At 70.2% G+C, this 27,855-nt stretch overlaps 4 protein-coding genes across 5 annotated transcripts; 2 read left to right on the top strand and 2 right to left on the bottom strand.

Annotated features, from left to right (window-relative positions):
- The first annotated feature begins 1,161 nt into the window (after nt 1-1,161).
- MAST1 (microtubule associated serine/threonine kinase 1) lies at nt 1,162-16,070 on the top strand. The gene is given in 29 exon segments (XM_074167865.1): nt 1,162-1,205; nt 1,754-1,842; nt 2,343-2,418; nt 2,538-2,616; nt 3,187-3,350; nt 3,774-3,849; nt 4,238-4,444; nt 5,143-5,244; nt 5,942-6,071; nt 6,413-6,480; nt 6,558-6,643; nt 7,143-7,351; nt 8,124-8,262; nt 8,906-9,038; nt 9,110-9,275; nt 9,912-10,013; nt 10,093-10,215; nt 10,626-10,735; nt 11,115-11,245; nt 11,449-11,636; nt 11,759-11,935; nt 12,514-12,743; nt 13,368-13,452; nt 13,455-13,496; nt 13,773-13,935; nt 14,424-14,593; nt 15,118-15,155; nt 15,157-15,622; nt 15,991-16,070. Coding segments are annotated over 29 exon segments (3,873 nt in total).
- A 757-nt stretch (nt 16,071-16,827) lies between these two features.
- On the top strand, nt 16,828-21,023 carry GCDH (glutaryl-CoA dehydrogenase). Of its 2 annotated transcripts, none has more exons than XM_074167870.1 (11): nt 16,828-16,881; nt 17,207-17,296; nt 17,465-17,596; nt 17,822-17,884; nt 18,639-18,809; nt 19,126-19,255; nt 19,343-19,562; nt 19,661-19,764; nt 19,861-19,986; nt 20,093-20,253; nt 20,350-21,023. In XM_074167870.1, exons 3-11 carry the CDS (start codon nt 17,536-17,538, stop codon nt 20,439-20,441), a joined length of 1,128 nt encoding a protein of 375 aa, XP_074023971.1. In that variant the 5' UTR covers nt 16,828-16,881; nt 17,207-17,296; nt 17,465-17,535; the 3' UTR covers nt 20,442-21,023. The 2 variants fall into 2 exon arrangements, with proteins under 2 accessions (XP_074023971.1, XP_074023969.1); XM_074167868.1 differs by lacking the exon at nt 16,828-16,881 and adding an exon at nt 17,377-17,378 and having other exon boundaries at nt 17,214-17,296.
- Nucleotides 21,024-21,177: 154 nt separating this feature from the next.
- On the bottom strand, nt 21,178-22,997 carry SYCE2 (synaptonemal complex central element protein 2). Its single transcript, XM_074167864.1, has 3 exons — nt 22,891-22,997; nt 22,117-22,300; nt 21,178-21,372 (listed from the first exon to the last, which is right to left on the bottom strand). Exons 1-3 carry the CDS (start codon nt 22,995-22,997, stop codon nt 21,178-21,180), a joined length of 486 nt encoding a protein of 161 aa, XP_074023965.1.
- Nucleotides 22,998-23,538: 541 nt separating this feature from the next.
- FARSA (phenylalanyl-tRNA synthetase subunit alpha) lies at nt 23,539-27,089 on the bottom strand. Its single transcript, XM_074167871.1, has 13 exons — nt 26,922-27,089; nt 26,648-26,785; nt 26,444-26,542; nt 25,709-25,827; nt 25,525-25,617; nt 25,314-25,442; nt 25,109-25,224; nt 24,925-25,009; nt 24,728-24,827; nt 24,473-24,641; nt 24,318-24,395; nt 23,801-23,915; nt 23,539-23,696 (listed from the first exon to the last, which is right to left on the bottom strand). The coding sequence occupies exons 1-13, from the start codon at nt 27,078-27,080 to the stop codon at nt 23,591-23,593; spliced, it is 1,506 nt and encodes a 501-aa protein (XP_074023972.1). The 5' UTR covers nt 27,081-27,089; the 3' UTR covers nt 23,539-23,590.
- Between the last annotated feature and the right edge of the window lie 766 nt (nt 27,090-27,855).

Raw genomic sequence — 27,855 nt, 5'->3', positions numbered from 1 at the left:
GAGGGGACCCCCCGCGTCCGGGCTGGACAGCGCGGCCGGTTCAGCACCGCGGACAGCGCCGGGGGGGGGGGTTGGGGGGAGCTCGGGGGTGTCGCGGCAGCGCAGGGGTTAAACACTCCCCCCCCCCGGAGTGGGGCTCCCCCCTCATCCCCCCTCATCCCCCCCCCTTCCCCCCCCCCCGGACGCCTGGGTCCCTCCGTCGGGGCGGGGCTGGGCGGGGCCGGGGGGCGGGACGATCCCGGGGGTCCCGCGCGGCGGCGGATGGCGGCGGGCGGCTGAGGGGGGGGCGGGGGGGGGGGGGAGCTGCGGGTACCGGGGGTAGGGGGGGGGTCCGGGACCCCCCCCCCCCGCACCGGCAGAGCCATGGACGACTCGGGAGTGATCCGGCGGCGGCGGCTGCAGGTACCGCGGGGGGGGTCGGTACCGAGGCGGGGGTCGCTGCCGGGGGTGGGGGGGGGGTTCGGTACCGGAGAGGTGGAGGCCCGGTCCGGGGGGGGCTGTACCGGCCAGGGCGGGTACGGGGGGGCACGGGGGGGGGGAGATGCAGCCCCGGTACCGGGCGGGGTCGCCGGCTGGGGGGGAGTGATGCGGGCCCGGTACCAGGGCGGGGCGGTACCGCGGGGGGGGGCTGCAGGGCCCTGGGGGGGGGGGGGAGGGCAGGGCAGCCGGGTTTGGGGGGGCTTCAGGCATGGGGGGGGGGCGGGGGGCCGGGGGGGCATGATGGAGCCGGTGCCCGGGCCTCCCCAGCAGCGCGGCAGGCCCTCCAAAGCGCTGCGGGGGGGGGGTCGGACCGGGTGATTCCGGGGGGGGGGTGGTCGGGGGCGCTGGGGGGTCCCGGGGAGGGGGGGGGAATCCGGTTCCCCCCCCCCCGCCCCGCCCCCCCCAATCTGCCCCGTTTTGCAGAAGGACCTGCCGCTGCCGCGGAAGAGCAGCAGGTGAGACACCCCCCCCCCCCCGCCCCGCAGCACCCCAGGCCCCCCCCCATTGCACACAGCTCCCCCCCCGCCTTGGCCCCGCCCCCCGCCCCGCCCTGGCCCCGCCCCGCTGCAGCCACCGCCGCCGCGTCCCCCTCGCCCCCCCCCCCACCGCCCCGCCGAAGCGCCGCCGCCCCGGAGCCCCCCCCCCCGAACTCCCCCCCCCCCCGGGCTCTCGCACCCCCCGATGCCGATCCTGGTGGGCAGCAGCATGTTCCGCCGCACCAAGAGGTAACGGGGGCCTCGGCCTTCCTCCCCCTGTCCTCATCCTCCATCCCCATCCTTCATCCCTTCTCCATCCCCGTCCTCATCCCCCCCCCCCCCATCCTCATCCTCATTCTCACCCTTCATCCCCTCCCACCCCCCCCATCCCCGTCCTCACCCTTCGTGCCCTCCCCCCCCATCTCCCTCCTCCCCCCTCCTTCATCCTCGTCCTCCTCCATCCTCATCCTCACCCTTGGGCTCTTCTCCTCCATCCTCCTCCCTCCTTCATCTCCGGCCTCTGGCCTTCATCCCCCCTTCCTCATCCTCCACCTTTATCCTCCACACACACACCCCTCCCCAGTCTCATCCCCCCCCCCCTCTTCATGGCTACTGCCCCCCCCCCATTCCTGCCCCCCCTTTTGGGGGAGGCTGAGGGTGCCCCCCCACCCTGGAGAACCTTTGGGTGTTGTGAGCACGTTGGGGTGTGAGGACAGGGATGGCGGGGGGGGGGAGGCCGTGTGTGAGGGGGGGTCCTGGCCCCCACCCTCCTCCCACGGCCCCCCTACCCCCCCCAGCTGCCGCACGAGCAACCGGAAGAGCCTGATCCTGACCAGCACCTCCCCCACCCTCCCGCGCCCCCACTCGCCGCTGCCCGGGCACATCGGTGAGACCCCCCCCCCTACGGTGTCCCCAACCCCCCCGGCCCCCCCAGCTCCCTCCCAAGGCCCTGAGGCCCCCCCAAGTTCCCTGAGAAACCCCCAAAGGGGCTTATAGAGAGCCCCAGGGATCCATACACCCCCGCCAAAGGACCCATAAGAATCCCCCTAAATCGCTAGGACCCCCCCCCCAAGGGACACATTGCCCCCCTCAGGCCCCAAGAACTCCCCCAGGGACCCACAGAGAGCCCTCAAGGGACCCATTGCCCCCCCCCCCCAGCCCCAATAACTCCACCTTCCCCTGTGGGAACCCCCAAAGCACCTGCCCCCCCATCCTCTGGGGTCCCCCCCCTTTTCCCCTGGGAAGGGGTTGCATCCGTTTGGCCCCGCCCCCTCGGGTGGGGGTGGGGCCTGGCAGGGCAGGGGTGTCAGGGCGGGGCAGGGGTGATGTCACACCACTGTCGCCCCCCCCCCCCCCAACCTTCATGTGCCCCCCCCCCCCCCGCAGGCAGCAGCCCCCTGGACAGTCCCCGCAACTTCTCGCCCAGCAACCCGGCCCACTTCTCCTTCGCCTCCTCCCGACGGTAAGGGGGGGGCCCAGGCGTTCGAGGGTGGGGGCCAGGCCTCCGGGTGGTGTTGGGGGGTGGGGTGGGGTGGTGTCTTCCAGATGCCTGGGTCCCCTGACACCCCCTGTCCCCCCCAGTGCTGACGGGCGCCGCTGGTCGCTGGCCTCGCTGCCCTCCTCCGGCTATGGCACCAACACCCCCAGCTCCACCGTCTCGGTGAGTCGGGGGCCCCAGAGCCCCCCCCACATCCAGGGGACCCCTCCCCATGGCGGGGCTGGGGGCTGGGGGGGTGTCCCAGAATGGGTGTGGGGTGAGCTCTGAGTCTAGTGGGGGTTGACCTGTGGGTGCCACCTATGAGGGGGGACCTGTGGGTCCGTGGGGAGGGGTCACCAGTCCCCGTGGATGGCCATGGGTCCTCATGGGGGGCCATGGGGAGGGTCTGTGGGGGTCCGTGGGCGTCCGTGGGGTTGGGAGGGGTCCATGGGGTGCATCAGGGGTCTGTGGGGTCAGGAGCATCCATGGAGATCTGTGGGGTCGGGGGGTCCATGGGGGTCTGTGGGCTTGGGGGGGGGGGGTGTCCATGGGGCAGGTTGGGGGGGACTGTGGCACTGGGGGTTCCCTGGGGCACGTTGGGAGTCTGTGGGGTCAGAGGGTCCATGGGGCGTGGTGGGGGTCCATGGGGTCGGGGAGCCCGTGGGGGTCTGTGGGGCACAGTGGGGGTCCGTGGGGTGCATTGGGGGTCCGTGGGGCAGGTTGGGGGTGCGGGGGGGTGACGCGGGCGCGCAGTCCTCGTGCTCGTCGCAGGAGCGGCTGCACCAGCTGCCGGCGCAGCCGACGCCGGAGGAGCTGCGGTTCCTCTCCCGCCACTTCGGCAGCTCCGAGAGCCTGGCCGAGGAGGATGGGGGGGCCCGGGGGGGGCCGGCCCCACGCCCCCGCTCCCGCAGCCTCAGGTGGGGATGGGGCACTGTGGGGGGAATGGGGGTTTGGGAACCTCATGGGGCAACTGGGGCTGGTGATCACTGTGGGGCTGGGGGGGACACCATAGTGCTGGGGGGAGGGATGGGGGGGTGGACAGAGTTTTGGGGACCCCGTGGGGGAATCAGGACACTGCAAGGGTGGGGACAGCATGAGTCTGGGGTGACCCAGAGCAGTGGGATGCCATGGGGGGGGCCATGGGGCACCGTGGGGTGGGGGACAGCAGGGTGACAGGGACGTTATGGCCATGGGACATCATCGGGGGGGGGGGGTGTGTGGAATGGGGACACCATGGGGACACCATGGAGGGATGCTGGGGGTCCCACGGGTGCCAGCGGTGGAGATTCTTGGGGGGGACATTGTGGGTCCCACGGGTGCCGGTCGTCCCCCCCCCCCAGCCCTGGACGCTCACCCTCGTCCCACGACAACGAGATCGTGATGATGAACCACGTCTACAAGGAGCGGTTCCCCAAGGTGGGGCTGGGGGAGGACACAGGGTCTTGGGGGGGGTGGGGAGGGGGGGCATGGGGGGCCGGGGGAGGACATGGGGTCTTGGGGGGGGGGGGTGGGGAGGTGGCTATGGGGGGGTGAGGGGTTATGGAACAGCTTTGGGAGGGGGGTCTCGGGCAGCTAATGGGCACTGGGGGAGGATATAGGGTCTTAGGAGGGTCCTGGCAGGGTTATGGGGGTCTTGTGGGGTTATGAGGTATCTAGGGGGGATCAGGGGGGCTCTGAGGTTCCTGGAGGGGAGGTGTGGAGCTCGGGGCGGGGTCTGGGGTGTCTATGGGGCAGTGGAGGAGGTTATGGGGTCTTGGCGGGGTGTTGGGAGCCGTGGGGAGCCCCACTGGGCTGGGTCCTGCAGGCAACGGCGCAGATGGAGGAGAGGCTGGAGGAGTTCGTGCGGGGCTGCGGCCCTGGGGGGACGCCCTTGGCCGACGGCGCCCTCAGCTTCATCCAGCACCAACTGGTGGAACTGGCCCGTGACTGCCTGGCCAAGGCCCGGCACGGCCTCATCACCGCTGGCTACTTCTACGAGCTGCAGGAGAACATGGAGCGGCTGCTGCAGGACGTGAGCCACGGCGCCCAACGGCGCCCAACGGGACCCAATGGGACCCAGTAGGGACCAATAGGACCCAATGGGGACCAATAGGACCTGTTAGGGACCAACGGGGACCAATAGGGACCAACGGGACCCAAGGGTGACCAATGGGACCCAACAGGGACCAATAGGACCTGTTAGGGACCAACGGGACCCAAGGGTGCCCAATGGGGCCCCAAGGGACCCAATGGGACCCAATAGGGAGACCAACAGGACCCAGCAGCACCCAGTGGGCCCCAAAGGACCTAATGGGACCCAACAGGGACCAATGGGACCCAACTGCACCCAACAAGACCCGATAGCACCCAATGGGGCCCCAAGGGACCCAAAAGGGCCCAACAGCCCCCAACAGAGCCCAACAGGGTCCAAGGCAGACCCACTGGCACCCAACAGGGCCCACAGGGGACCCACCGGGAACCCAACAGCACCCCACTGGTCCCAGTGGGGCACAGTGGCACCCTCAGCACCCAATGAGGAACCCATCAGGGCCCAATGGGAGCCCTCAGCTCCCAGTGGGACCCAATGGGACCCCACCAGGGACCCAGTGGGACACCCCAGGACCCAACGGGATGCCCCAGGGCCCATGGGATGCCTGCCCCCACCCCCACCCCCCGCCCAACTTCAGGGACCCCCTGACCCACCCCCCCCTTCCCCTGTGTCCCCCCCAGGCCTACGAGCGCTCAGAGTCGGAGGAGGTGGCCTTCATCACCCAGCTGGTGAAGAAGCTCCTCATCATCATCTCCCGCCCCGCCCGGCTGCTTGAGTGCCTGGTGAGTCCCCCGGGACCCCCCCATCCCCAGGGGACCCAGGCATCCGAGCCCTGTGGCAGCACCCCCCCCCCCACCCCCCCCCCCCGCCAGCATCCCCCCCTCCCCATCCCATTTTGCACCATCCCAACCGTCCAATCGGACGAAGCCTTTCCGGTCACCCTGACAACGCCCTGGCCAATCCCTGTGTGCAGCCAATGGGGAGTCAGGGCTGCTGTTGCCATGGTGACAGCCGTGTTGCCGGGGCAGTGCTATGGCGATGGAGCATCCCGGGTACCACCGGGACAAAGGTGGTGGTGGTGGGGGGATCGGGGGGGGGAAGGCACACGCGTGTGCACTCCCCTGTGTGCTCTGGCACGTGTGTGTGCATTGGGGCAGGCACGGCAACACACATGTGCACACGTGTTGGGGCCCAAACATGCACACACGTGTGTCCCGGTGCGTGCACAGACACACGCTCACACGCTTGCACACGCTCTCACACATGTGCACACCCATGTGCACCAGCACACACACACGTGTACTGGCACACGTCTGCTGGTGCATTGTGCCGTGCTGGTGGGTGTCCATCCCTGCACACGTGTGATGGTGCGTGTGTCCACCCCCCCGCACACATGTGGTGGTGCGTATCCCTCCGTGTGCACACGTGTGACAGTGCGTGTTCCCCCCTGCACACGCGTGCCGGGGCGTGTGGGCGCAGGAGTTCGACCCGGCCGAGTTCTACCAGCTGCTGGCGGCGGCCGAGGGCCAGGCCCGCGAGGGGCTGCTGAAGGCCGACATCCCCCGCTACATCATCGGGCAGCTGGGGCTGGCGCGGGACCCCTTCCCCGGTACACGCGTGTGCGAGCGGCCACGGGGTTTGCACAGGCGGGGCATGCACACATGCGTGGGAGCATGCACGTGCATGTGGGACTGTGCACACGCGGGGCCTTGCATGGGAGGGCGTATGCACGGGGCGTGTGTGGGGGCTGCACAGGGGTGGGCAGGGCTGCACACGTGTGTGGGAGCGTGTACATGTGTGTGGGAGCGTGCACGGGGGGGTTATCTGCATGGATTGGGGGGGGGATGGGAGGGTGCACAGGGGGTGCACGCGTGGTGTGTTGTGCACTGGGGGTACACGCACGTGGCACCCCGTGTCCCCGCACACGTGTGACACCCCGTGTCCCCGCAGACGTGGTGCATCTGGAGGAGCCCGACAGCGGCGGCAGCAACACCCCAGAGCCCGAGGAGGGGGCTGAGGTGGGCGTCGGGGCAGGGTCCCTCCATGTGTCCCCCTGTGTCACCCTGTGTCACCCCATGTCCCCGTGTCCCCCCAGAGCCGCAGCACTGTTCCCAGGGCCAAGAAGCCGCCGGGTGAAGGTGACTTTGAGACCATCAAACTCATCAGCAACGGCGCCTACGGGTGAGCGGCTCCGGGCACTGGGGTCCCTGGGGGGTGCCGGGCACCGGGATCCCCAGGGGTTTCCCAGACACTGGGGTCCTCAGGACAGTCACGGACCCTGGGATCCCCGGGAGGTTCCTGGATGCCGGGGTCCCTGGGGGATTCCCAGACACTGGGGTCCTCAGGAGGGTCACGGACCCTGGGATCCCCGGGAGGTTCCTGGATGCCGGGGTCCCTGGGGATTCCTAGACACTGGGGTCCTCAGGAGGGTCACGGACCCTGGGATCCCCGGGAGGTTCCTGGATACCGGGGTCCCCCAGGGAGGTGCTGGATGTCGGGGTCCCTGGGGGGTTCCTGGATGCCGGGGTGCCCGGGAGGTTCCCATACAATGGGGTCCCTGGGAGGTTCCTGGATGCCAGTGTCCCTGGGGGGTTCCTGGATGCCGGGGTCCCCCAGGAGGGTCCCGGCCGCCGGTGTCCCCGGTGTCCCCGTCGCAGGGTGACGCGTGCGGTGCCGGCAGGGCGGTGTACCTGGTGCGACACACGGCCACCCGCCAGCGCTTCGCCATGAAGAAGATCAACAAGCAGAACCTGCTGCTGCGCAACCAGGTGGAACAGGCCTTCGTGGAGCGCGACATCCTCACCTTCGCCGAGAACCCCTTCGTCGTCAGCATGTTCTGCTCCTTCCAGACCCGCCGCCACCTCTGCATGGTCATGGAGTACGTGGAAGGTGGGCGCGGGGACGGCGGGACGTGGGGCTGGGCATCGTGATATGGGGTTGGGTATCACGGTACGGGGCTAGGCATCATGATACAGGGATGGGCATCATGATATGGGGCTGGGCATCACAATATGGGGATGGATGTTGTGATATGGGGCTGGGCATCATGATACAGGGATGGGCATCATGATATGGGGCTGGGCATCACAATATGGGGATGGGCATCATGATATGGGGCTGGGCATCACAATATGGGGATGGGCATCATGATACAGGGATGGGCATCATGATATGGGGATGGATGTTGTGATATGGGGCTGGACATCACGACATGGGGCTGGGCATCATGATATGGGGCTGGGCATGTTGTGCTACAGGGCCAGGCGGTGTGGGGAGGTTTGTGTCACAACAGGGTGGTTTATGTCGCGATGGGGCGTTTTCACATCCCGACGTGGTGCTTTTACACCCGGGTGGGTGCTCTGTGTCCCGCTGGGACGTGGCGGCTGGTGATGCTGTGACACACGCTGCTGCAGCCCTCCCTGTGTCCCCATGACTCCCTCGTGTCCCCCTTGTGTCCCCCTGTGACCCCCTCATGTCCCCTCCCCATGTTCCCCCGTGATGCCTCCGTGTCCCCACCACGTCCCCTCGCGTCTCCCCTCCATATTCCTCTTGGGTCCCTCCCTGTTCCTCCCCCGTCCCCCGTGTGTCCCACTGTAACCCCTTTGTGTGTCGTCGTTTCCCCCCCCCCCACATCTGGCCCCCCATGTCCGTCCCCCCCCAGGCGGGGACTGTGCGACGCTGCTGAAGCACATCGGGGCGCTGCCGCTGGAGCTGGCCCGGCTCTACTTCGCCGAGACCGTCCTGGCCCTCGAGTATCTGCACAACTACGGCATCGTCCACCGTGACCTCAAGCCCGACAAGTACCGCGGGGTCCCCCGGGGAGGGGGGGTGACACACATGCCTGGGTCCCCCGGGGTGGGGTGGGGAGGGGTGTCCAGTCCAGGAGGGGTGCCGGATGCCTGTGTCCCCCAGGATTAGAGCGGGGTGGGGGGATCCGGGCTGGGAGAGGGAACATCTGGGTCCTCACTGGATTCGGGGGTCCCTGTGGTGGGGGGACGGCATCGGGCTGGGGTGGGGGGGTGGGGTGTCACCAAACGCCTGGGTCCCCACCAGATGCTGGGGTTCCTGGGGTGTGGAGTGGGGGTTCAGTGCAGGAGGGAGCACGCTGGATGCCTGGGTCCCCCGGGGAGGGGTAGAGGGGGTCGGTTCGGTCTGGGGGGGGTCCCCGACAGACACCTGGGTCCCCCTGGGGTGAGGGGTCCAGCCTGGGAGGAGGGGATGCCTGGGTCCCTGGTGGACACTGGGGTCCCCAGAGTGGGTGGGGGGCATTGGGTTGGGGGGGGGGGGGTTGCCAGATGCCTGAGTCCCCCAGGGTGGGATGGAGGGGATTGGCCCAGGGATGGAGAGGGGTTGCTGGACACCTGGGTCCCCCAAGGGCAGGGTGGAGGGGGTCAGTCCGGTCCTGGGGGGGGGTCGCCGGACGCCTGGATCCCCCGCCCCCAGCCTGCTGATCACCTCGCTGGGCCATGTGAAGCTGACGGACTTCGGGCTGTCGAAGATGGGGCTGATGAGCCTCACCACCAACCTCTACGAGGGCCACATGGAGAAGGACGCCCGCGAGTTCCGCGACAAGCAGGTGGGCGGGGCAGGGGCAGGGCGTGGCAGGGTGGGGCCGGTGGGCGTGTCCCGTGCTGACCCTGCCCACAGGTGTGCGGCACCCCCGAGTACATCGCGCCCGAGGTGATCCTGCGGCAGGGCTACGGGAAGCCCGTGGACTGGTGGGCCATGGGCATCGTCCTCTACGAGTTCCTGGTGGGCTGCGTCCCCTTCTTCGGGGACACCCCCGAGGAGCTCTTCGGGCAGGTCATCTCCGGTACGGGGGGACACAGGGACATGGCATGGGTCATCTAGGGTACAGGGGGACATGGGCACATGGGGTGGTTCATCTCAGGTCCAGGGGGACATGGGGACATGGGGACACGGGGCAGGTCATCTCGGGGACATGATGTGGGTCATCTCTGGTACCAGGGGGGACATGGGGACATGGGGCAGGTCATCTTGGGGACACAGGGCAGCTCATCTTGGGGACATGGGGTGGGTCATCTCGGGTACGGGGGGACATGGGGCAGGTCACCTTGGGTATGGGGTGGGGGGAATGGGGACGTGGGGCAGCTCATCTTGGGGACATGGGGTGGGTCATCTCGGGTACAGGGGGGACACGGAGACACAGGGATGGGGCAGGTCATCTCTAGTACAGGGGTGGGGAGATGCGAGGGACATGGGGGGACACAGAGCAGGTCACCTGGGGTGTGGGGACGGGGGGGGACATGGGGCCATGGAGTGAGGGGGGAGTGGGTCATCTCGGGTACCTGGGGATGGGGACATGGGGACAGGGCAGGTCCTGGTACCAGGATGGACACAGGGACATGGGGATGTGATGGGGGCTGGTGGCTGTGACCCCGTGCCCACGTGTGTGTGTCCCCCTGTTGTGTTGTCCCCCCCCCATCAGACGAGATCCTGTGGCCGGAGGGGGATGAGGCGCTGCCCCCTGACGCCCAGCACCTCATCTCCTGCCTCCTGCAGCCCGACCCCCTGCGGCGCCTCGGGGCTGGTGAGACCCCCCCCGATCTCCCCTAATTCCCCTGACACACCCCCCCCCCGACCCTGCTGACCCCCGTCCTTGTCCCCAGGGGGGGCGCAGGAGGTGAAGGCTCACGGCTTCTTCGCGGCGCTGGACTGGACGGGGCTCCTGCGGCAAAAAGCCGAGTTCGTGCCTCACCTGGAGTCCGAGGAGGACACCAGCTACTTCGACAGTGAGGGACCCCCCTGGGACCCCAACCCTGGGACCCCCCCCCCCCCCCCCAGGACCCCTCCCCAGGACCCCAACCCTGGGAACTCCAGGACCCCAACCCTGGGACCCCCCCCAGGACCCCTCCCCGGGACCCCAAGCCTGGGACCCAAACCCCGGGACCACCTCTCAGCCCCTCCCGGGGGACACTCCCTTGACATGCCATCTCCCCCCAGCACTTCCAACCAGGGACAATCCCCCCCAGGGGACCTTCAAGCCCGTCCCATGGTGGGACCCTCCCCCCCTCCAAGAATCCCCCCATGGGCCCTCCTGGGACACCCCCACCGTGGGTCCCCTCTATGGGTCCCTCACCCCTGGGCCCCCCGGGGGTGACACTATGGGACCCCCACCCTGTGCATCCCACCCGCCCCCCAGCGCGCTCGGACCGCTACCCCCATGTCACCTCCTACGAGGACGAGGACACGACGGAGGACGAGCCCGTGGAGATCCGGCAGTTCTCATCCTGCTCTCCCCGCTTCAGCAAGGTGGGGGCACGGGGGGGAGTGTGGGGACAGAGGGATGCACAGGGCCTCGCACGGCCCCGTGCAGTTTGGGCTCCTGGGGCACAGCCCCGTGCAAACCCTTGTGCGACCCTCGTGCAATCACGCGTGTGAAAACCCTCATGTGATCATCACACACATGCAAACCCCTGTATGACCCCCGTGCAACCATGCACGTGCAAGCCCTTGTGTGAACCTTGCGTGATCACACGTGTGCAGACTCTCGTGTGATCACACGTGTGCAAATCCCTGCGTGGCCCCCATGTGATCACGCGTGTGCAAACCCCCGTGAGACCCTCGTGTGACCACACGCGCCCAAACCCCCGTGCGCCCCCCCCTCGTGCGAGCGTGCGGCACCGTGCAGGTGTACAGCAGCCTGGAGCAGCTCTCGCAGCAGCCGCCGGAGCCGAAGGCGACCAAGGGGCGTCCGCGGGACGAGGGGAGACGCGACGCCTTCGCCCGCGACCGCGGCTGGCGCACGGCGTCCCCCGAGCTGTGAGCGCCCCCTGACACCGGGGTCCCTGGGGGGGGGATGGGGGGTGGGGGTGGTGTCACACCTGGGTCCCCGTGGTTTGGGGGGGGGGGGGGGGGCAACAGCCTGGGGTCTGCCCGGATGCCTGGGACCCCCGGAGGGAGGTGAATGGGGTGGGGGGGGGTGTGCAGTGGTCAGACCCCCCAGAACGCTTGGGCCCCCGCAGGAAACGGCCACCGGCAGCAGAGGGAGCCCCCCCCGAAGGCGAGGGCAGCCCCCCCCCGGGCGCCCGTCGACGCTTCTCGGCGCTGCTGGAGCCGGGGCGCCCCGGGCCCGCCCCCGAGGAGAGGACGCCCCCCCGCAACGGGGTCCCCCCCCGCGATGGACCCACGGACGGACCCAGCGAGGAGCCAGGTTGGTCCCGGACACAGGGATCCCTTGGAAAGGGGGGGGGATCCCGACACCTGGGTCCCCAGTGGGGGGTCCCAGATGCCTGAGTCCTCACCAGCCCACCCCCCCACCCCCCCCCCCCCCAGGGGAACGAGCCCCCCGGGCCGGGGACCTGCCACCCCCCCGGGCCGAGCTGGGGGGGCTGCGGCGGCCGCGGCACCCGGGGGTGGCCCCCGAAGCAGGGGGTGACAAGCGCAGCCCCCGCGGCCCCGGGAAGGTCACCAAGTCGGCATCGGCCACCGCCCTCTCCGTCATCATCCCCAGCGGTGGGTCTCACCCCCCTCCCGGGACCCAAAACCCCCCCGGGACCCCAACATCCCCTTGGGCCCCCCCTCACCCGCCTTGGTGGGCAGCCTGGACCCCTGGTCTGAGATTGGGGGGGCTCTTTGTCACCTGGGTCTCCTCGGGGGGGGGGAGGGTGTGCCCGTGGGTGCCTGGGTCCCCAAGGGTGGCAGGGGGGGTCCCCTGGTCTGAGAGTGGGAGGGGGGGTCAGTCCCTGATCACCTGGGTCCCCCTGGGGGGGGTGAGGTTTGGGGGTGCCTGGGTCCCCCAGGGTGTGTGGGTCCCGAGGGTGGGGTGGGGTCTCTGGGGGACACTCCCGGGTCCCTCTGGGGTGGTGGTGGGGGGCGTCCGTGGGTACGTGTCCCCCCCATGGGTGCTGGGGGTCCCCAAGGATGGTGGGGGTCCCCCGGTCACGCAGGTGCCACCGGGGTGGGGGGAGAGGTCCCCGGGGGGCGGGGGGGGTGCTGGACCCCTGGGTGTCGGTGGGTCGCCAAGGTGGGGGGCAGGGGGTGCCCCGGAGGCCGGTGTCCGTGGTGGGGGTGCCAGCGGGGGGGCGCAGGGGAGGCGCCCGGCTCCTCGCCCCTGGGCAGCCCCATGTCGCCGCGGTCGCTGTCGTCGGACCCGTCCTCCCGGGACTCCTCCCCCGGCCGGGAGCTGGCCCCGGCGGTGGCCGCCCCCCGCTCCCCCATCGCCATCCCCCGCCCCGGCAAGAAGTTCGGCTTCACCCTCCGCGCCATCCGCGTCTACCTGGGGGACAGCGATGTCTACAGCGTCCACCACGTCGTCTGGGTCAGCGGGACCGGGGGGGGGGGGGGGACATCGGGGGACCGGGGGCGGGGGGGGGGAGGGAGATGGGGAGGGGATGTGAGCAGTGAGTGGGTCAGCAAGGGACAGGGGAAACGAGGGAGGGGGGGCGCTGGGGGGGACACGGGGAGGGTATTGGGGACATGGGGGGTCGTGGGAGAGACATTGGGGGGACATGGGGGGTTACACTGGGGACATGAGGGGGACATCAGGGGTCGTGGGAGGGGCATTGGGGGGACATGGGGGGGTGATTTGGGACATGGGGAGGACATTGGGGACATGGAGGTCGTGGGGGGGACATTGGGGGATGGGGGTTACATTGGGGGGACGGGGGGGTCATTTGGGACATGGGGAGTTGGGGACACCAGGGGTCGGGGGGGGGATGTTGAGGGACCATGGGGGGGTACATTGGGGACACGAGGGGGACATTGGGGACATGGGGGGATGTGGGGGTACTTTGGGGGGGGACATTGGGGGAACGGTGGGACATTGGGGACGTCAGGGGAAAGGGGTGGTGACATCGGGGGGGATATTGGGGACACTGGGAGGGGGGGAGGGGGGGGGCATGGCCCCGGTGCATTGTGGGTAACAGTATGCCGGGGGGGGCAGCACGTGGAGGAGGGGGGCCCAGCACAGGAGGCGGGGCTTTGCGCCGGTGACCTCATCACCCACGTCAACGGGGAGCCCGTCCACGGGAGGTGCACACCGAGGTCGTCGAGCTCATCTCAAGGTCCAGGGGTCACAGGGGGGCGGGAGGGGAGGCGGGGTCATGGGGGTCACAGGGCAGAGGGTCACGGGGGGGAAGGGTCATGGGGATGGGGGGGGGAGGGGTCGCCTGCTCAAAAGGTCATGGGGGGGAGGTTGTGGTGGGGTCAAGGGTAGAGGTCACAGTGGGGTCGTGCAGGGCTGTGGGTCCCGGGTCGCAGGTGGGGTGGAGTGTAGGTGTGGCGGGGTGTGGCAGGGGTGTGGCAGGGCGTGGCAGGGGCGTGGCGGTGGTGACGCCCTGTGCGCCAGAGCGGACGAAGGTGCTGGTGACGACGACACCGCTGGAGAACACCTCCATCCGCCTGGGGCCCGCGGCGCGCAGCGCCCGCACCAAGATGGCGCGAAGGAACCGCCGGGGCGGCACCGGGGTGGCCACGAGAGGTGGGAACGGGGCGGGGGGGGGGAAAGGAAAGTGGGGGGAAAGGACAGGACCAGGGAGGGGGCTTGGGGGGGCGGGGCCAGGGGCAGGGAACTGGGGGCAGGCGGCGGCCGGGCATTGCCAGGGGCGGGGCCAAGTCGGGGAGTGGAGCTGGAGTCACGACTGGGGGCGGGGCCAATTCAGGGGGGCGGGGCTGGAGTCACAACCGGGGGGCGGGGCCGGGGGCAGCCACGAGAGGAGGGAACGGGGGTGGGGGGCAGAGGGGGTAATGGGGGGGGGCACAGGGAATGGGGGGGTGGGGTGCGCTCAGGGGGCGGAGCCAGGTTCGAGGGGTGGGGCTGGAGTAATGCTCAGGGGGTGGGGCCAGGCTCGGGGGGCGGGGCCGAAGTCACGCTCAGGGGGCGGGGCCAGGTCCTGGGGGCGGGGCCGGAGTCACGCCCGCGGGGGGGCTGTGTCAGTCCCCCGGGGGGGGGAAGGGGCGTGGCCCGGCGCGCGGCACTGACTCCCCCCCCCGCCCGCAGGCGGCGCAGCGCGCTCTTCCGGCACCTGGCCCGCCAGGCCTCGCTGCTGCACACGAGCCGCTCGCTGACGTCACTGAGCCGCTCGCTCTCCTCCTCCGACAGCCTCCCCGCCTCCCCCACCCACGCGCGCGCGCGGGACCCCGCCCTCCCGCCGCGCGCCGCCGAGGCGGGTACGCGCTGCCATGGCAACGGGGCGGGGCCACGGGGAAGAGGGCGGGGGCCGCGGGCGGAGGGCGGGCTAATTGGAACAGGGTTGGGGGGGGGTGGGCCAATGGCAACGAGGCGGGCGGGGTGAAGGGTGGGCGGGGCGGGGATGGGGTGAGCGGGCCAATGGGGGTGGAGCGGGCGGGGCCGTGGGGAAGAGGGCGGGGCCGTGGGAGCAGGGTGGGGCGGAGCCGTGGGGAAGAGGGCGGGGGCCGCGGGAGCAGGGTGGGGCGGAGCCGTGGGGAAGAGGGCGGGGGCCGCGGGAGCAGGGTGGGCGTGGCCAAAGCACGGGGAGGGCGCAGCGGCCACACGTGGCCGAGCCAGGCAGGGTCCCCGGTTCCCCCCCGCCCTGCCCCCCAGGACCCCCCCATGTCCCCTCAACACCCCCCCTGTCCCCAACCTTGGCCACCCAGGGCCCTGGGTGGCCAAGGTTGGGGACAGGGGGAGGTGGGAAGTTGGCCCCCCCCCTCCTGACCCGGACCCTTCACAGGGGCCTCGCCACCCAGCAGCTCCCCGGGCTCCAGCGCCCCCCCCCTCGCCGGCACCGGCCGGCCCCCACTTGCGCCCCAGTTCTCTGCAGGGCCTGTCCCCGAAGCTGCAGCGCCAGTACCGGGCCGCCCGCTGCAAATCGGCCGGCAGCATCCCCCTCTCGCCTTTGGCTCACACCCCCTCGCCCCCTGCCGCCTCGCCCCCGGCTTTCCCCGCCAAACTGCACCCCAAGGCAACCGAATCCCCCCGCCTGGCCCGGAGGGGACCCCCGGAGAAAGCGGTGGGGGGCGCGGGGGTGGGTGCAAGCCGCAAATTGGGGCTGGAGCCCCCCCGCAAGGACTTCCCGGCCGAGCCGCCGCTGCAGAGTTTGGCTGAGTGGGACGGGGAGAGCCCGGCCGAAGGGACCCCCCCGCCCCCCGCGCCGCCCGCCCGCCGCCTGGGTCGCCAGGAGCTGCCGCTGCTGCTGGGGGGCCCCCCCCGCCACCGAAGCCGGCCCCCTCCCGCCCGTGGGGGGCCCCCCCAAAGCGCTGAGCCCGGTGCAGGAGCACGAGCAGGCGCGGCGGGGGGGGGGCGCCCCCGGTGCCCATCGTGGTGGTGGGGCCCGGGGCGGCCCCGGGGGGAGGGGGAGGGGGGCGATGGGGACTCTCCGCAGCACCGGGCCCCCCCCTGGGCGCTGAGACACCCCTCTCCTGGATGTAAATAGGGGGGGGTCTCCCAGGCATGCGGGACACCCCCCCCCCCCTTGTACGGTGCCCCCCCTCCATACACAAAGGGTTAATACTGTGACACCCCCCACCCCCCCCCCGGTGTGATGTCATCGGCCCCGCAGCCCCCTCCCCCCCTCCCACTCCGGGGTGTCCCCCCCCTCCCCCAGGTCTCCTGCTTGCCCCCGGTTCTCGCCACGCTGATGTCACAGCGGTGATGTCACAGGCGGGGTGGGCGGGGCGGCTCTGATGTCACTCAGGGAGGGGGAGCGGTGACGTCATGGCGGCGGTGGCCATTGGGGAGGGAGGGAGGGAGGGTGACGTCACAGCTGGCTTTGGTGGCGTGGTGATGTCACAGCCGCCGTGGCGGTGCGCAGTCGATGATGTCACGGTTACGGTGTCGCTGACGGTGCAGGAGTGGTGACGTCACAGTCGTGATGTCACAGGAGGTGCGGGGACGGTGATGTCACAGCGGGGGGGGGGGGGGGCGATGACCGGGGCCGGGTGGTGATGTCACCGCCATGAGGTCACCAAGCGGGGATGATGCCCCCCCAGGGAGGTGGTGACATCACGCACCAGCAGCTGACATCACTCCGAGGGCCAGCCAAGCAGGTGACATCACCAACCCCCCCCCCTCCCCGTGTGACATCACCATCACCCCCCCCCACCCCCCCGTTCTCGCTATGCAAACGCCCCCCCCCGGGCCGGGGGGGCCGGGGGGGTCCCGGGGACCAATAAAGCCTGTACAGCACCGACCCCCGCCCCGCGCCTCCCTGGGGACTGGGGGGGGGGGGCGACACACACACGTCACGGCGCCGCGACAGGAACCCCCCCCGAACCCCCTCAATCCCCCCTCCCCCCCCAGCCGTCCCCGGTCCATGCGGGCGGTGGTTTGGGGGTCCCCTCAGCCCTGGCCCCCTCCACCCCCCCCCGCCCCGAGCCCGGGCAGGCGCGGGTTAACGTCACACACACACACCCCCCGTCGCCACGCCCACCCCACCCCCCGTGACGTCACGGCCGAGGGCGCCTCCGGGCCCGTTCGCCGCCGCCGAGCTCGCACGGTGCGGGGGGGGGGGGGGGGGGGCGCGGTCCGTTCAGGGGAGTCGGGGTCAGCTGGGGGGGCAGGGGGGTCTGGGGCATGGAGGGGGGAGGGAGGGGGCGGTTGGGGGGGGGTCGTTAAGGGTCTTGGGGATCTCCAGGGGGGTGGTTGGGAGTCCCGGGGGGGGGGTCCGGGGGAGGTTGGTAGTTGAGTGACGGGGGGGGGGGGGTAGTTGGGGGGGCCTGGGGGGGGTGTGTGTAGTTAGTTAGGGGGGTCCCTGGAGGCAGTTCGGGGATCCTTGGGGGTAGTTGGGGGTCCCTGGGTCAGCTCCCCCCCCTTTTCCCCAGACCCCCCATGGCGCTGCGCCTGGCCGCCCCGCTGATGCGCCCCCTCCGGAGGGGCGTCCGCTGGGGGAGCACGGCCCCCCCCCCCGCAGGGTGAGTCGCGACAGGGCGCCGATAGCCCCCCCCCCCCGTCCTCCCACTGCTTGGGCGGCGGGGGGGGGGGGCACATATAGGGGTCAGGTGTGGGGCTGATGCTCAAACGCGCCCCCCCTCCCCCCCGGGTGTTGCCTCCTCCCACTCCCCCCCCGCCCCTTTTCAAAGCCTTCGACTGGCGGGACCCCCTGGGGCTGGAGGGGCTACTGGCCCCCGAGGAGCGGCTACTGCGGGACGCCATGCAGAAGTACTGCCAGGAACGGCTGCTGCCCCGCGTCCTGCATGCCAACCGGCACGAGGGTACGGACCCCCCCCCAACCCCCGACCCCCCCCCAACACCCTCCCACCCCTCCCCTCAACCTTCAACACCCACCCCTGTCCCCAACCTTGGCCACCCAGAGCCCGGTAGGGCTCTGGGTGGCCAAGGTTGGGGACAGGGGTGGTGGGGAGCCCCCCCCAACCACACATCTTTTGGGGGGGGTCCCCACCTCACTGTGCCCCCCCCCCCCCCGGCCTTTTTCCTAGTCTTTGACCGGGAGATCGTGTCGGAGATGGGGGCACTGGGGGTGCTGGGCCCCACCATCAAAGGTGAGTTGGGGTCCCTGTAAGGGAGCTGGCGGGGGGGGGGGGAGTTACAAGGGGTGTGGGGTTTTTTTTGGGGGGTGGTGTGCGGGGTGTTTTTTTGGGGGGGTTGGGTGAGGAGAGGGTTTGGAGGGGCTAGGGGGTGGTTCTTGGGGGGGTCTGTCTGGGGGGGGGGGGGCAATGTTCTCTCGGGGGGGGGTGGTTCCTGGGGGAAGCAGGGCTGGGATTTCTGGGGGTGGGGGTCCCAGAGGTCTCCGTGGGGTGTCACTGTCCTTGGGCTACGGCTGGGGGTCCCCGAGGTCTCTGTGGGTACACTGGGGGTCCCAGGGGTTTCTGGGGGGTGTCGCTGTCCCCAGGTTACAGCTGGGGGTCTCTGTGGGGTGTCACTGTCCCCGTGGTACAGTGGGGGGGCCTGGGGGTCTCCGTGGGGTGTTGCCGTCCCCATGGTACACTGGGGGAGCCTGGGGGTCTCCGTGGGGTGTCACTGTCCCCAGGGTATGGCTGGGGGTCCTGGGGGTCTCCGTGGGGTGTCACTGTCCCCGTGGTACAGTGGGGGGCTCTGGGGGTCTCCGTGGGGTGTTGCTGTCCCCGGGGTACAGCTGGGGGTATTCATGGGTACACTGGGGGTCCTGAGGGTCTCCGTGGGGTGTCACTGTCCCCACGGTACACTGGGGGGGCCTGGGGGTCTCCGTGGGGTGTCACTGTCCCCGTGGTACAGTGGGGGGCTCTGGGGGTCTCCGTGGGGTGTCGCTGTCCCCAGGGTACGGCTGCGCGGGCACCACCTCGGTGGGCTACGGGCTGGTGACGCGGGAGCTGGAGCGGGTGGACAGCAGCTACCGCTCGGTGCTGAGCGTCCAGTCCTCCCTCGTCATGCACCCCATCCTGGCCTACGGGACCCCCGCCCAGCGGGACCGCTTCCTGCCCCCCCTGGGTGAGACCCGCACCGGGTGGGGGGGGGGCTGTGGGGCAGGACGGAGGTCTGTGGGGCAAGTGGAGGGCCATGGGGCAGGAGGGGGGTGTGTGTGTATGTGGGGCAGGTGGGGGCCATGGGGCGGGGGGGGGGGTCTCTGGGGGCTTGTGGGGCGGGGGGGGGGTGGGAAAAGTAGGGGGCTATGGAGCAGGAGGGGGAGCTCTGTGGGACAAGTGGGGGGCATCTGTGGGGCAGGAAGGCGGATCTGTGGGTGTCTGTTGGGCAGGAGAGGGGGGCTGTAGGGGGTCCCGCGCTCCCCCTGACACTCCCCTTCCAGCGCGGGGGGAGATGTTGGGGTGCTTCGGTCTGACGGAGCCCAACCACGGGAGCGACCCAGGGCGCATGGAGACGCGAGCGCGCTACAACCCCAGTGCCAAGACCTACACGCTGCGGGGCTCCAAGACCTGGTAAGCCCCAAGCCGGGGGGCAGCAGGGACCCCCCAAAACCCCCAGACCTGCCCCCCCCCACCCTGAACCCCCGACACCCCGCCCAGGATCACCAACGCGCCGGTGGCAGACCTGTGCCTGGTGTGGGCGGTGTGCGAGGAGGACAGGAAGGTGAGGGGGTTCCTGCTGGAGCGGGGGACCCCCGGCCTCAGCACCCCCAAAATCGAGGGCAAGTTCTCGCTCCGTGCTTCCGCCACCGGCATGATCGTGATGGAGGATGTGGAAGTGCCGGAGGAGAACCTGCTGCCCAACGCCGAGGGCCTGGCGGTAAGTAAGGGACACACACACACACACACACACAAAAGGGGGTGCAAGGGGGGGTCCTGCCGTGGGATGGGGGTCCTGGTGACACCCGCTCGCCCCAGGGCCCCTTTGGCTGCCTGACCCACGCGCGCTACGGCATCGCCTGGGGCGCGCTGGGCGCCGCCGAGAGCTGCCTGGAGACGGCACGGCAATACGTCCTCGACAGGTAACACTGGGGCCGGGAGGTGCGTGGGGAGGGAGTGGGGGGAGAATGTCCTGCTGGACCCCCCTAAGCCCCACCGCTCCCCCTTCTCCACCCCAGGAACCAGTTTGGGGGTCCTCTGGCACGCAACCAGCTGGTGCAGAAGAAGCTGGCCGACATGGTGACGGAGATCGCCCTGGGGCTGCAGGCCTGCCTGCGACTCGGCCGCCTCAAGGATGAGGGAAAGTGGGTGCCACCCTGGGGGGTCCCTGCGGGGAAGGGGGGGGGCGGTGGCAGGGAAAGGGGGTGACAGTGTCCCCCTCATCCCATCCCACCCCACCCCACCCCGCAGGGCGGCCCCCGAGATGGTGTCGATGCTGAAGCGCAACTCGTGCGGGAAGGCGCTGGCCATTGCCCGGGAGGCGCGGGACATGCTGGGGGGCAACGGGGTGTGCGATGAGTACCACGTCATCCGGCACCTCATGAACCTGGAGGCCGTCAACACCTACGAAGGTACCGCCGCCCCGGGGGGGGGTAGGGAAACAGGGGGTGACCCCGGCACCGGTGCCACTGGGTACCAACGGGTCCTGGCCGCTCCCTCGCCCGCAGGCACCCACGACATCCACGCGCTGATCCTGGGACGGGCCATCACCGGCATCCAGGCCTTCGCCCCCAGCAAGCCACCAGCCCCGCGGGGCTAACAGGGGGAGATGGCGTCCGGCACCGCGCTGGCAACACGTGGCTGCGACGCTCTGCAGCATGACCGGCCTCGTGCCGCCACCACCACGGCCAGGACGTCACCCGCGGGGTCACCGGACCTGTGTCATCGATGGAACCCGCTGTCACCAACCGGACCCGCTGTCACCGACAGAACCCAGTGTCACCGACGGTACTCCGTATCACCGACGGGACATGGTATCACCGAACAGACCCGCTGTCACCGACGGGACTCGGTGTCACTGATGGGATCTGGCAGCCCCCGGTTGTGCCGGGCTTTGCCGCGGAGCCTCTTGGCTGTGAACTGCCCCTGGTGCCTTTGCCGTCCTCACGGCCACTCGCCTATAAAATGTGGAAAGGCACCCCCCCCCCCCAGCTTCAGCCTCCGTTCGTCAGCGCCAGCCTCGTCAGTGTTAATTAAGCTGCCAGCGGGAGGGGACCCTGTGTCAGCACGCGTGGTGTGTTTTTTTCCGGCAAGCAGGCGGCGGAGCTTTGGCAGACCCCCGAATTAAGCATTTGGGTTTTTTTCCCTCTTTTTATTTGTGATAAACCTGAACACCAACAGCAACAGAAAAGCCCTTTTGGGCCAAAATCCCCCTTTCCTGGTCGCAGCTACCCCGGCACAGCAGCAGCAGGGGATGCATCCCACTCATGGGGATGGCAGGCTGCCGCGGGGACTCCTGCAATTTTGGGGGGACCCCTGCGGATTTGGGGCCTGTCTCAGGTCTCAGGCTGCAGGCAGAGGTCCCGGTAAGCGGCCTCCACGGTGTGGCAGACCTGCCGGAGCTCAGCCTCGGCCTGCCCCACTCGCTCCATCACCTCCGCCAGCTCCTGCAGCCGCTCCTGGATCAGCTCGTTATGGAGGCCGTAGAGGTGGAAAAGCCGCTCCTCCAGCTGCTCCGCCAGCCCCGAGACCTGCCGCCGCCCCGGGGCGCAAAAAGGGGGAGAAAACGGTTCTTTTCGGGGTGCAGGGGTGGGCAGTGCTGCTGGCACGGCCGGCGCCTGGCTGCCGTCCCCGGAGGGGGGTGGCAGCTGTGGCTGCCTGGGCTGGCGCGGCTCCCGGCCTGGCTTGGCTTGGCCGCTGCTAGCGCCAGCTGCGCCCACGGTAGCCGGAGCACCGGCTGTGGTAGCCACTGAGCGCCGGGTCACCGTGGGCCGCAGCTGCTGAGGCCGGGCGGCCATCTGCGCCTGGGCCTGCGGGAGCCCCCCCCCTGCCCCCCCCCGGCTGCAGGGATGCCGGCAGGAGCAAAGTCCGGCGCAGCCGAGCGAGGACACCGAGGACAGCCAGCGGCTGTGTGGGGACAGGGGGACCATCGGCGTCCCCTCCGCTCCCCACAGTGGGGCCGGAGGCAGCTGCAGCCGCCCCCAAAGGGGCTGTGGGTGTTTCCCCCCACCCCCCCCCAACCCCGGCAGCGAGCGCCGGTGCATCTGGCTCACCGGGCTCTGCAGCTGGCGCCGGCGACCGCTCACACCACGCTCCCTCCCCGCAGCACCTTGTCTCACCGCTCCCCCCCCCGCCAGCCTGCCGCTAATCCAGGCGGAATAATGCGATTAAACACCTCAAGCAGAGACTGCATGGCCACACAGCCCTGCTGGGCAGCGAGGGCCGGGGTCTTCTCGCCCGCTGCTCCCCCCCCTTAGCGCGCCAGCGGCCCCCACCTTCAGCAGCAGGCTCTCCCTGAAGCCGCTCATGACGGTGTGGTCCTCCTTTCGGCTGTCGTTCACCTTGTCGATCAGCCGCTGTGCGCGCTGCTGCAGGGACCCCACGCTGGCGTCCAGAGAGGCGAAGTAGCGGGAGGCCTGGCCATCCAGCACCGCCTCCGCCACCGGCGGACCCTCCGTCCTCAGCCCAAACACAGGACCCGCACGTCAGGGAACGGCATGCCCGGCCAGTGATGTTAATTGGGGACCCCGATAACAAACGTGGCAGCCCACAGACAAGGGGGTGTGCGTTTCACCTCCTTCCTGCAGCCCCTGGGGTGTTGTCACTCCCCGTATATGCTCTTCTCTGTTCAGCCTGGAGAAGAGAAGGCTCCGAGGGGACCTTGGGGCCCCATCCAGTCACTAAAGGGGCTCCAGGAAAGCTGGGGGGAGACTCTTGATCAGGGAGGGGAGCGACGGGATGAGGGGAAACGGTTTTAACCTGAAAGAGGGGAGATTGAGCTGAGATGTGAGGAAGAACTTCTTTGCTGTGAGGGTGGTGAGAGCCTGGCCCAGGTTGCCCAGAGAAGCTGGGGCTGCCCCATCCCTGGAGGGGTTCAAGGCCAAGGTTGGAGGGGGCTTGGAGCAACGTGGTTTGGTGGGAGGTGTCCCTGCCCATGGAACTAGATGATTTTTTTAAGGTCCCTTCCAACCCAAACCATTCTATGATTTTTTCCCCCCCTCCAATTTAGGTCAAAACTGTGAGGCAATGGAGGGTAGAAAGCGTGTTACCTGTCGGAGTCCTCGCCGGGGGGCTCATCCCTGCCCACCCCCGCCAAGAAGGAGCTGTCACCCGCTGCCGACTCTGCCTCGGGGCCCTCCTGCTCCTTTCGCGACATGCCCACCCCGGGCTGGCGGCCTCGGGGGCCGGGGCTCGGTGCTGGGGGGGGGGGGGCCAGACACCCACCTGGCTCGGGGCCTACACCAGGCCACGGCACCCCCAGCCCCGGGGGGAGCAGGGGGGGTGGGGGGGTGGTCCCTCCGGCAGGACCGGGGACACGGGGGGCGGCTGTGTGCCCGGGACCCGGGAAGCGAGGAGGGGACCGGCGACCGGGGTCGGTGCGGGGGTAGCGGGACCCGGTCCAGGCCGCCGCCCCCTCAGGGCGCTGAGAACACGGTGGGCGGGATCTCGGAGGGGCGGGGAATGCGACTGGCAGCCGCGGCGGCCAATCGGGACCCGCCTAGGCGCCAAGGGAAGGCGGGGCTCAGCCAATGAAAGGCGGCGGGGGAAAAGGCGGGAAGGGCCGGGCCAGGCGCTGAGGAGACGGATCCGCGATGGCGGCGGTAGGACCGGGGCGGAGGGGGGGGCCCGGGAGGCCGCGGTAGGCGCTGGAGCGTCCCACACAGTCCCTGCCCCAGCACAGACACAGGCAACGGGTTGGGCAAAGGAGCTTTATTACCCCCTCCCCCCCCAACCCCGGGAGGCCGGGGCCTAGGTGTCCAGGCGGCAGAGCGGGCTGTCGTAGACCATCTGGAGGTTGACCCGGTGCCCCACCAGCTCGCGGATGTTGTTGATGCCGTATTTGATCATGGTGGGACTGGTGCAGGAGAGGTGAGGTGGGGTGTGGGGGGGTGTCAGCAGGGATGGCCCCCAGGCCAGGCCCCCCACCCCCTGGTTATCCCCCCCACCCCCCGCACTCACCGCTCCAGCGAGAGCCCCCAGGCGATGACGGAGACGTTCTCGGGCAGCCCCATGGGCAGCAGCAGCTCAGGGCGGAAGACCCCCGAGTTCCCCACCTCCACCCACTTCTTTAGCCCTGGGGGGAAGAGATGGGGGGGGCCCCCGCTCTGCAAGGTGTGTGTGGGGGGGCAACCTTGGGCCACACCAGAGACCCCCTCCCTCAGAGGAGATGAGACCAGATCCCCCCCCATTGGAACCCCAGAGCACCTCCACTCCAGGCAGAGAGGAAGATTAGGCTGACCCCCACATCACAGGACCACGCCGGAGTCCCCCCACCCTGTCAGGGAACCCCAAAGGCCCCCACCCCACAGGGGAGACAACGAGGCAAAGCTGGCTGCCACCCTAAAAAGTCACCCCTCCCGCTCCGTGGAGCCACATGCAGACTGTGGGGCTACTTGGGGGCCCAGGCAGACCCCCTGGAACCCCTCTGCTCCATGGCGGGGTGGGGGCCATGCAGACCCACAGAGCCCCCCCTTACCCTCGTGGTAGCTGAACACCTCCATGCTGGGCTCAGTGTAGGGGTTATAGGCCGGCTTGAAGCGCAGCTGGGAGATGCCTGGGGACAGAGAGGGGGTGAGGGGGGCCCCCGGGGAACCCCCTGTCCCCCTCCAATGTCCCCCCCTCCCCCTGTACCCATCTTGCTGAAGAACTGCCGGAGGGTGCCCATGAGGTGGCCGAGGGTGAGGCCACGGTCGGCCACCACCCCCTCCACCTGGTGGAACTCGGCCAGGTGGGTGGCATCCAGGCTCTCGTTGCGAAAAACCCGGTCAATGGAGAAGTATTTCACCGGGGAGAACTTCTCCTGTGGAAAAGGGGGTAGCAGAGTAGGAGGGGGGTGTCAGGTGGGGCACCCCCAAACCCCACTGTGCCCCCCAAGACCCATCCCACCTGACGGGCCAGCCGGTAGAGTGCCCGGGCACTGGCCGACGTGGTGTGGGTGCGCAGCAGGTTTTTCCTCGCCTCCTCCAGCCGCCAATCGTACTTGTACCTGGGGAGGGGGGGGCTCAGAAGGGGCTGCATGGCCTAGATGGGGGGAGGGTGTGTGTCCTCGGCCCCCCCAACCCAACCCCAGCTCTTGCCCTCACCCCTGTGAGCCGTAGCCTCCCTGCGAGTGGACCTTCTTCACCTTGGATGTGTAGCCAGGGGGCAGCTCGGGGGCCTCGGCGGGGTCTGGGGGGGGAAGAATAGACATGGGGGGGTTCAGTGGGGTTTGAGGGGGGGGGTGGGTGGGTTCCCCAAGTCGTCCCCCCCCTCACCCCTAGCACCCACCCTGGAGAAAGAACGTGTCATGCTGGTCACGGGCCGGGTGCTGCTGGGGCTGGAACAGAGCGTCGAAATTCCAGAAGGAGCTTTCCACGAAGTTGTCGGTCGGCATCTCCGTGAACCTGGGGGGTCACAGTGTCAGGTCCCTGTCCCACTCCCGGTCTTGGGGACCCCTCCGTGCCCCCACCCCCCCGGTGCCCCCCCCACTCACCCCATCTCCAGGAAGATCTGGCGCAGCTGGGAGCGCACCTTCAGCAGGGGGTGGAGGTGGCCGGTGGCCGGCGGTAGCCCCAGCGCCGAGAAGTTGTAGGGCTTGAAGGAGAGCTGCCGCCAGGAGCCCCTGTGGGTCAGGGGGGGTCAAGGCCAGGTCAGGAGGGTCGAGGTCAGGGGTCACAGCCAAGTCAGGGGGGTCACAGACTCACGTGGCGATCATCTCCGGCGTCAGCTCTGTCTCCTGCCGCGCCAGCGCCGTGCTGAAGGCGCTGCCCTTGCGGATCCAGTAGGATTTGAGGGTGCTGGGAGGGGACAAGGGGGGGTCAGGGGGGGTCCCCTTGACCCGCCCCCCCCCCCCCCCAGCCATGACAACCCCCCCCCCCCCGAGCTCACACTTCCAGCAGCAGCTTCCTCCTCTTGAGCTCGGTGCGGTCACGCTCCGGCAGCCCCTCGGCCTCCCCCCCCTGCACCCGCCGCAGGCTCTCCTGCACCCCGTCCTGCACCTCCGACACCTGCGCGGACCGGGGGGGGGGGGCCACGTCACGGGGGGGACAGACACCCCCAGGGGACCCGGGGGGGGGCTGGGACAGCCCCAGCCCCAACGGGGACATCCTCCCCGCCCCCGGTCACTTTCGGTTCTGGAGAATCCCCCCCAGGACCCTCAGGGATGCAGGGAATTCCCTTTGCTCCCCCCCCCCCAAACTGCAGGGGACCCCCACCCCAGGACACTCCTGGTTCCAGGGGACCCCCTCTGTCCACCCCGCCCCCCCCGGGATCCTCCCAGCTCAAGGTGACCCCCATCCCAGGACACCGCAGTTCTAGGGGATCCCCTTGGTCCCCTGCCTGGTTCCAGGCGACCCCCGTCCATCCCCCCCAGGACCCTCCCCGTTCTGGGGGAGCCCCTCGGTCCCCTCCAGGTGACCCCGTGTCTGTCCTCCTCAGGGATTCCCCCCAAACTCCAGGGGACCCCTTGGGACACCCTTGGTTCTGGGGGATCCCCTGGCTCCCCCTCCTGCCGGTTCCAGGCAACCCCCATCCGTCCTCCTCAGGACCCTTCTGGCTCCAGGGGACTCCCTCCCCGTGTCCCCCTCCCCCCGGTTCCGGGGGATCCCCCCCCGGGTCACTCACGGCGCGGAAGACGCGGGGGCCGCCGGGCGCCCCCTTCTCCAGGCGCAGCCACTTGTTGGCCATGGCCTTGTTGAAGCCCACCGAGCCGCCGGGCAGCTTCTGCGGGGGGACAGGGCGGCCCTCAGCGACCCGGTGCCCCCTCCGGTGTGTCCGTGTCCCCCCCCCCCCCCCGTTGTCCCCGGTACCCTCTCCCGGGGTGCTCACCATGGCGTCGCTCTGGGGCAGCCCCTCGGCCGGGAGGCTGCGGAAGAGCCGCACCTCGGGGCTGCCGTCCCGCAGCACCTCCGCCCCCTCGGGGCTCAGCTCCCACCGCGTCGCCGACCGCGCCTCCGCCTCGATCACCTGCGGGGGACCGGGATCAGCACCGGGGGAGGGGGTGGGGGTGCGGACACACCGGGATCAGCACCGGGATCAGCACCGGGATCAGCACCGGGATCAGCACCGGGGGCACCACCGGGCCCGGCCCCGCCGCTCCCACCTCCCCCAGCGCCTGCAGGCTCTTGACGGCCCCGACGAGCGTCTGGTGGTCGAGGCCGAGCTCAGCGGCCGCCTCCAGGCTGCAGAGCCCCCCGCCGGGCCCCGCCGCCGCCACTCGCTCCAGCCGCTGGAGCAGCCGCTCGGCCACGCTGGGCGACATCGCGGCGGCCGGAAGTGCTCTCGGCCGGCACCGGAAGAGGCGGGGGCATGGCTGGGGAGGGGAATGGGCGGCGCCATCTTGAGCGTGGCGAGCGCTATCTTGACCGCTGCGCGGCGCCATCTTGAGCGTGGCATGAGTTTCCGGGATGAGGACACCGCCCGGGGGGGGGCTGTGACGTCGGGAGGCTGCGGAGTGACGTCACGAAGTGCTGGGTGGCTTTACGTCTCGGTGCAGCGGCAGGTCGGATCCCGGGGGGTGGGGGGGGGCTCCAGCCCTCATGGGCGCAGCACACACACCCACACACCCCACCCACGTGGGCTATGACATCATTGGACTAATATAGTCACAGCTCTCTATTAGGTCAAGAACAAGATTCCTCGTCCTCTGTGTCGTGTCGTGTCGTGTGTGTGTGTGTCCCCACGCCGTGTTCCATGGCAGGGTCCCAGCCCTCTCCCCGGTGATTAGGGGGTGGCGGGCGCTGCTCCCCACGTGTTCCGCGGGGGGTGGGGGTGTGTGTGAGGCTGGCCCTTTAAGAGCGCCCATGCCCACGTGACCGCGGTGACGCAACCCGCGGAGGACGGGCAGGCGCGCGCGGGAGGGGAGGGGAGGGGGGGGCGTCTCCCTCCGAACGCGTGGTCGCTCCCCATTGGCCGCCGCGCTCAGCCAATGGGAAGCGGCCATCTGGGACGCCAACGTTCGGGGGCGCCGTCGCCGCCGGCCAGCGGGCGGGCGGCCAATGGGAGCCGGCCCCGCGAGGGCGCCGGCCAATGGGCCG

This window comes from Numenius arquata, unplaced genomic scaffold, assembly GCF_964106895.1.
Source record: "Numenius arquata unplaced genomic scaffold, bNumArq3.hap1.1 HAP1_SCAFFOLD_883, whole genome shotgun sequence".
NCBI lineage: Eukaryota > Metazoa > Chordata > Aves > Charadriiformes > Scolopacidae > Numenius > Numenius arquata.
The sequence above is the reverse complement of the archived record's forward strand: the minus strand, read 5'-3'. Positions and strand labels throughout refer to the sequence as shown.

What these genes read in the sequence shown, in the direction of transcription:
- GCDH (XM_074167868.1), top strand. Translation starts at nt 17,214, where the DNA reads ATGGCGCTGCGCCTGGCCGCCCCGCTGATGCGCCCCCTCCGGAGGGGC. An exon ending in CTGCGGGGCTCCAAGACCTG is followed by an intron (nt 19,256 to 19,342) that starts GTAAGCCCCAAG and finishes CACCCCGCCCAG; the next exon opens with GATCACCAACGCGCCGGTGG. An exon ending in CCAACGCCGAGGGCCTGGCG is followed by an intron (nt 19,563 to 19,660) that starts GTAAGTAAGGGA and finishes CGCTCGCCCCAG; the next exon opens with GGCCCCTTTGGCTGCCTGAC.
- SYCE2 (XM_074167864.1), bottom strand. Translation starts at nt 22,997, where the DNA reads ATGTCGCGAAAGGAGCAGGAGGGCCCCGAGGCAGAGTCGGCAGCGGGT. An exon ending in CCCGGCGAGGACTCCGACAG is followed by an intron (nt 22,301 to 22,890) that starts GTAACACGCTTT and finishes GTTTGGGCTGAG; the next exon opens with GACGGAGGGTCCGCCGGTGG. An exon ending in GGGAGAGCCTGCTGCTGAAG is followed by an intron (nt 21,373 to 22,116) that starts GTGGGGGCCGCT and finishes GGGCGGCGGCAG; the next exon opens with GTCTCGGGGCTGGCGGAGCA.
- FARSA (XM_074167871.1), bottom strand. Translation starts at nt 27,080, where the DNA reads ATGTCGCCCAGCGTGGCCGAGCGGCTGCTCCAGCGGCTGGAGCGAGTG. An exon ending in GCCCCCGCGTCTTCCGCGCC is followed by an intron (nt 25,828 to 26,443) that starts GTGAGTGACCCG and finishes CGGTCCGCGCAG; the next exon opens with GTGTCGGAGGTGCAGGACGG. An exon ending in TGACACGTTCTTTCTCCAGG is followed by an intron (nt 25,010 to 25,108) that starts GTGGGTGCTAGG and finishes TTCCCCCCCCAG; the next exon opens with ACCCCGCCGAGGCCCCCGAG.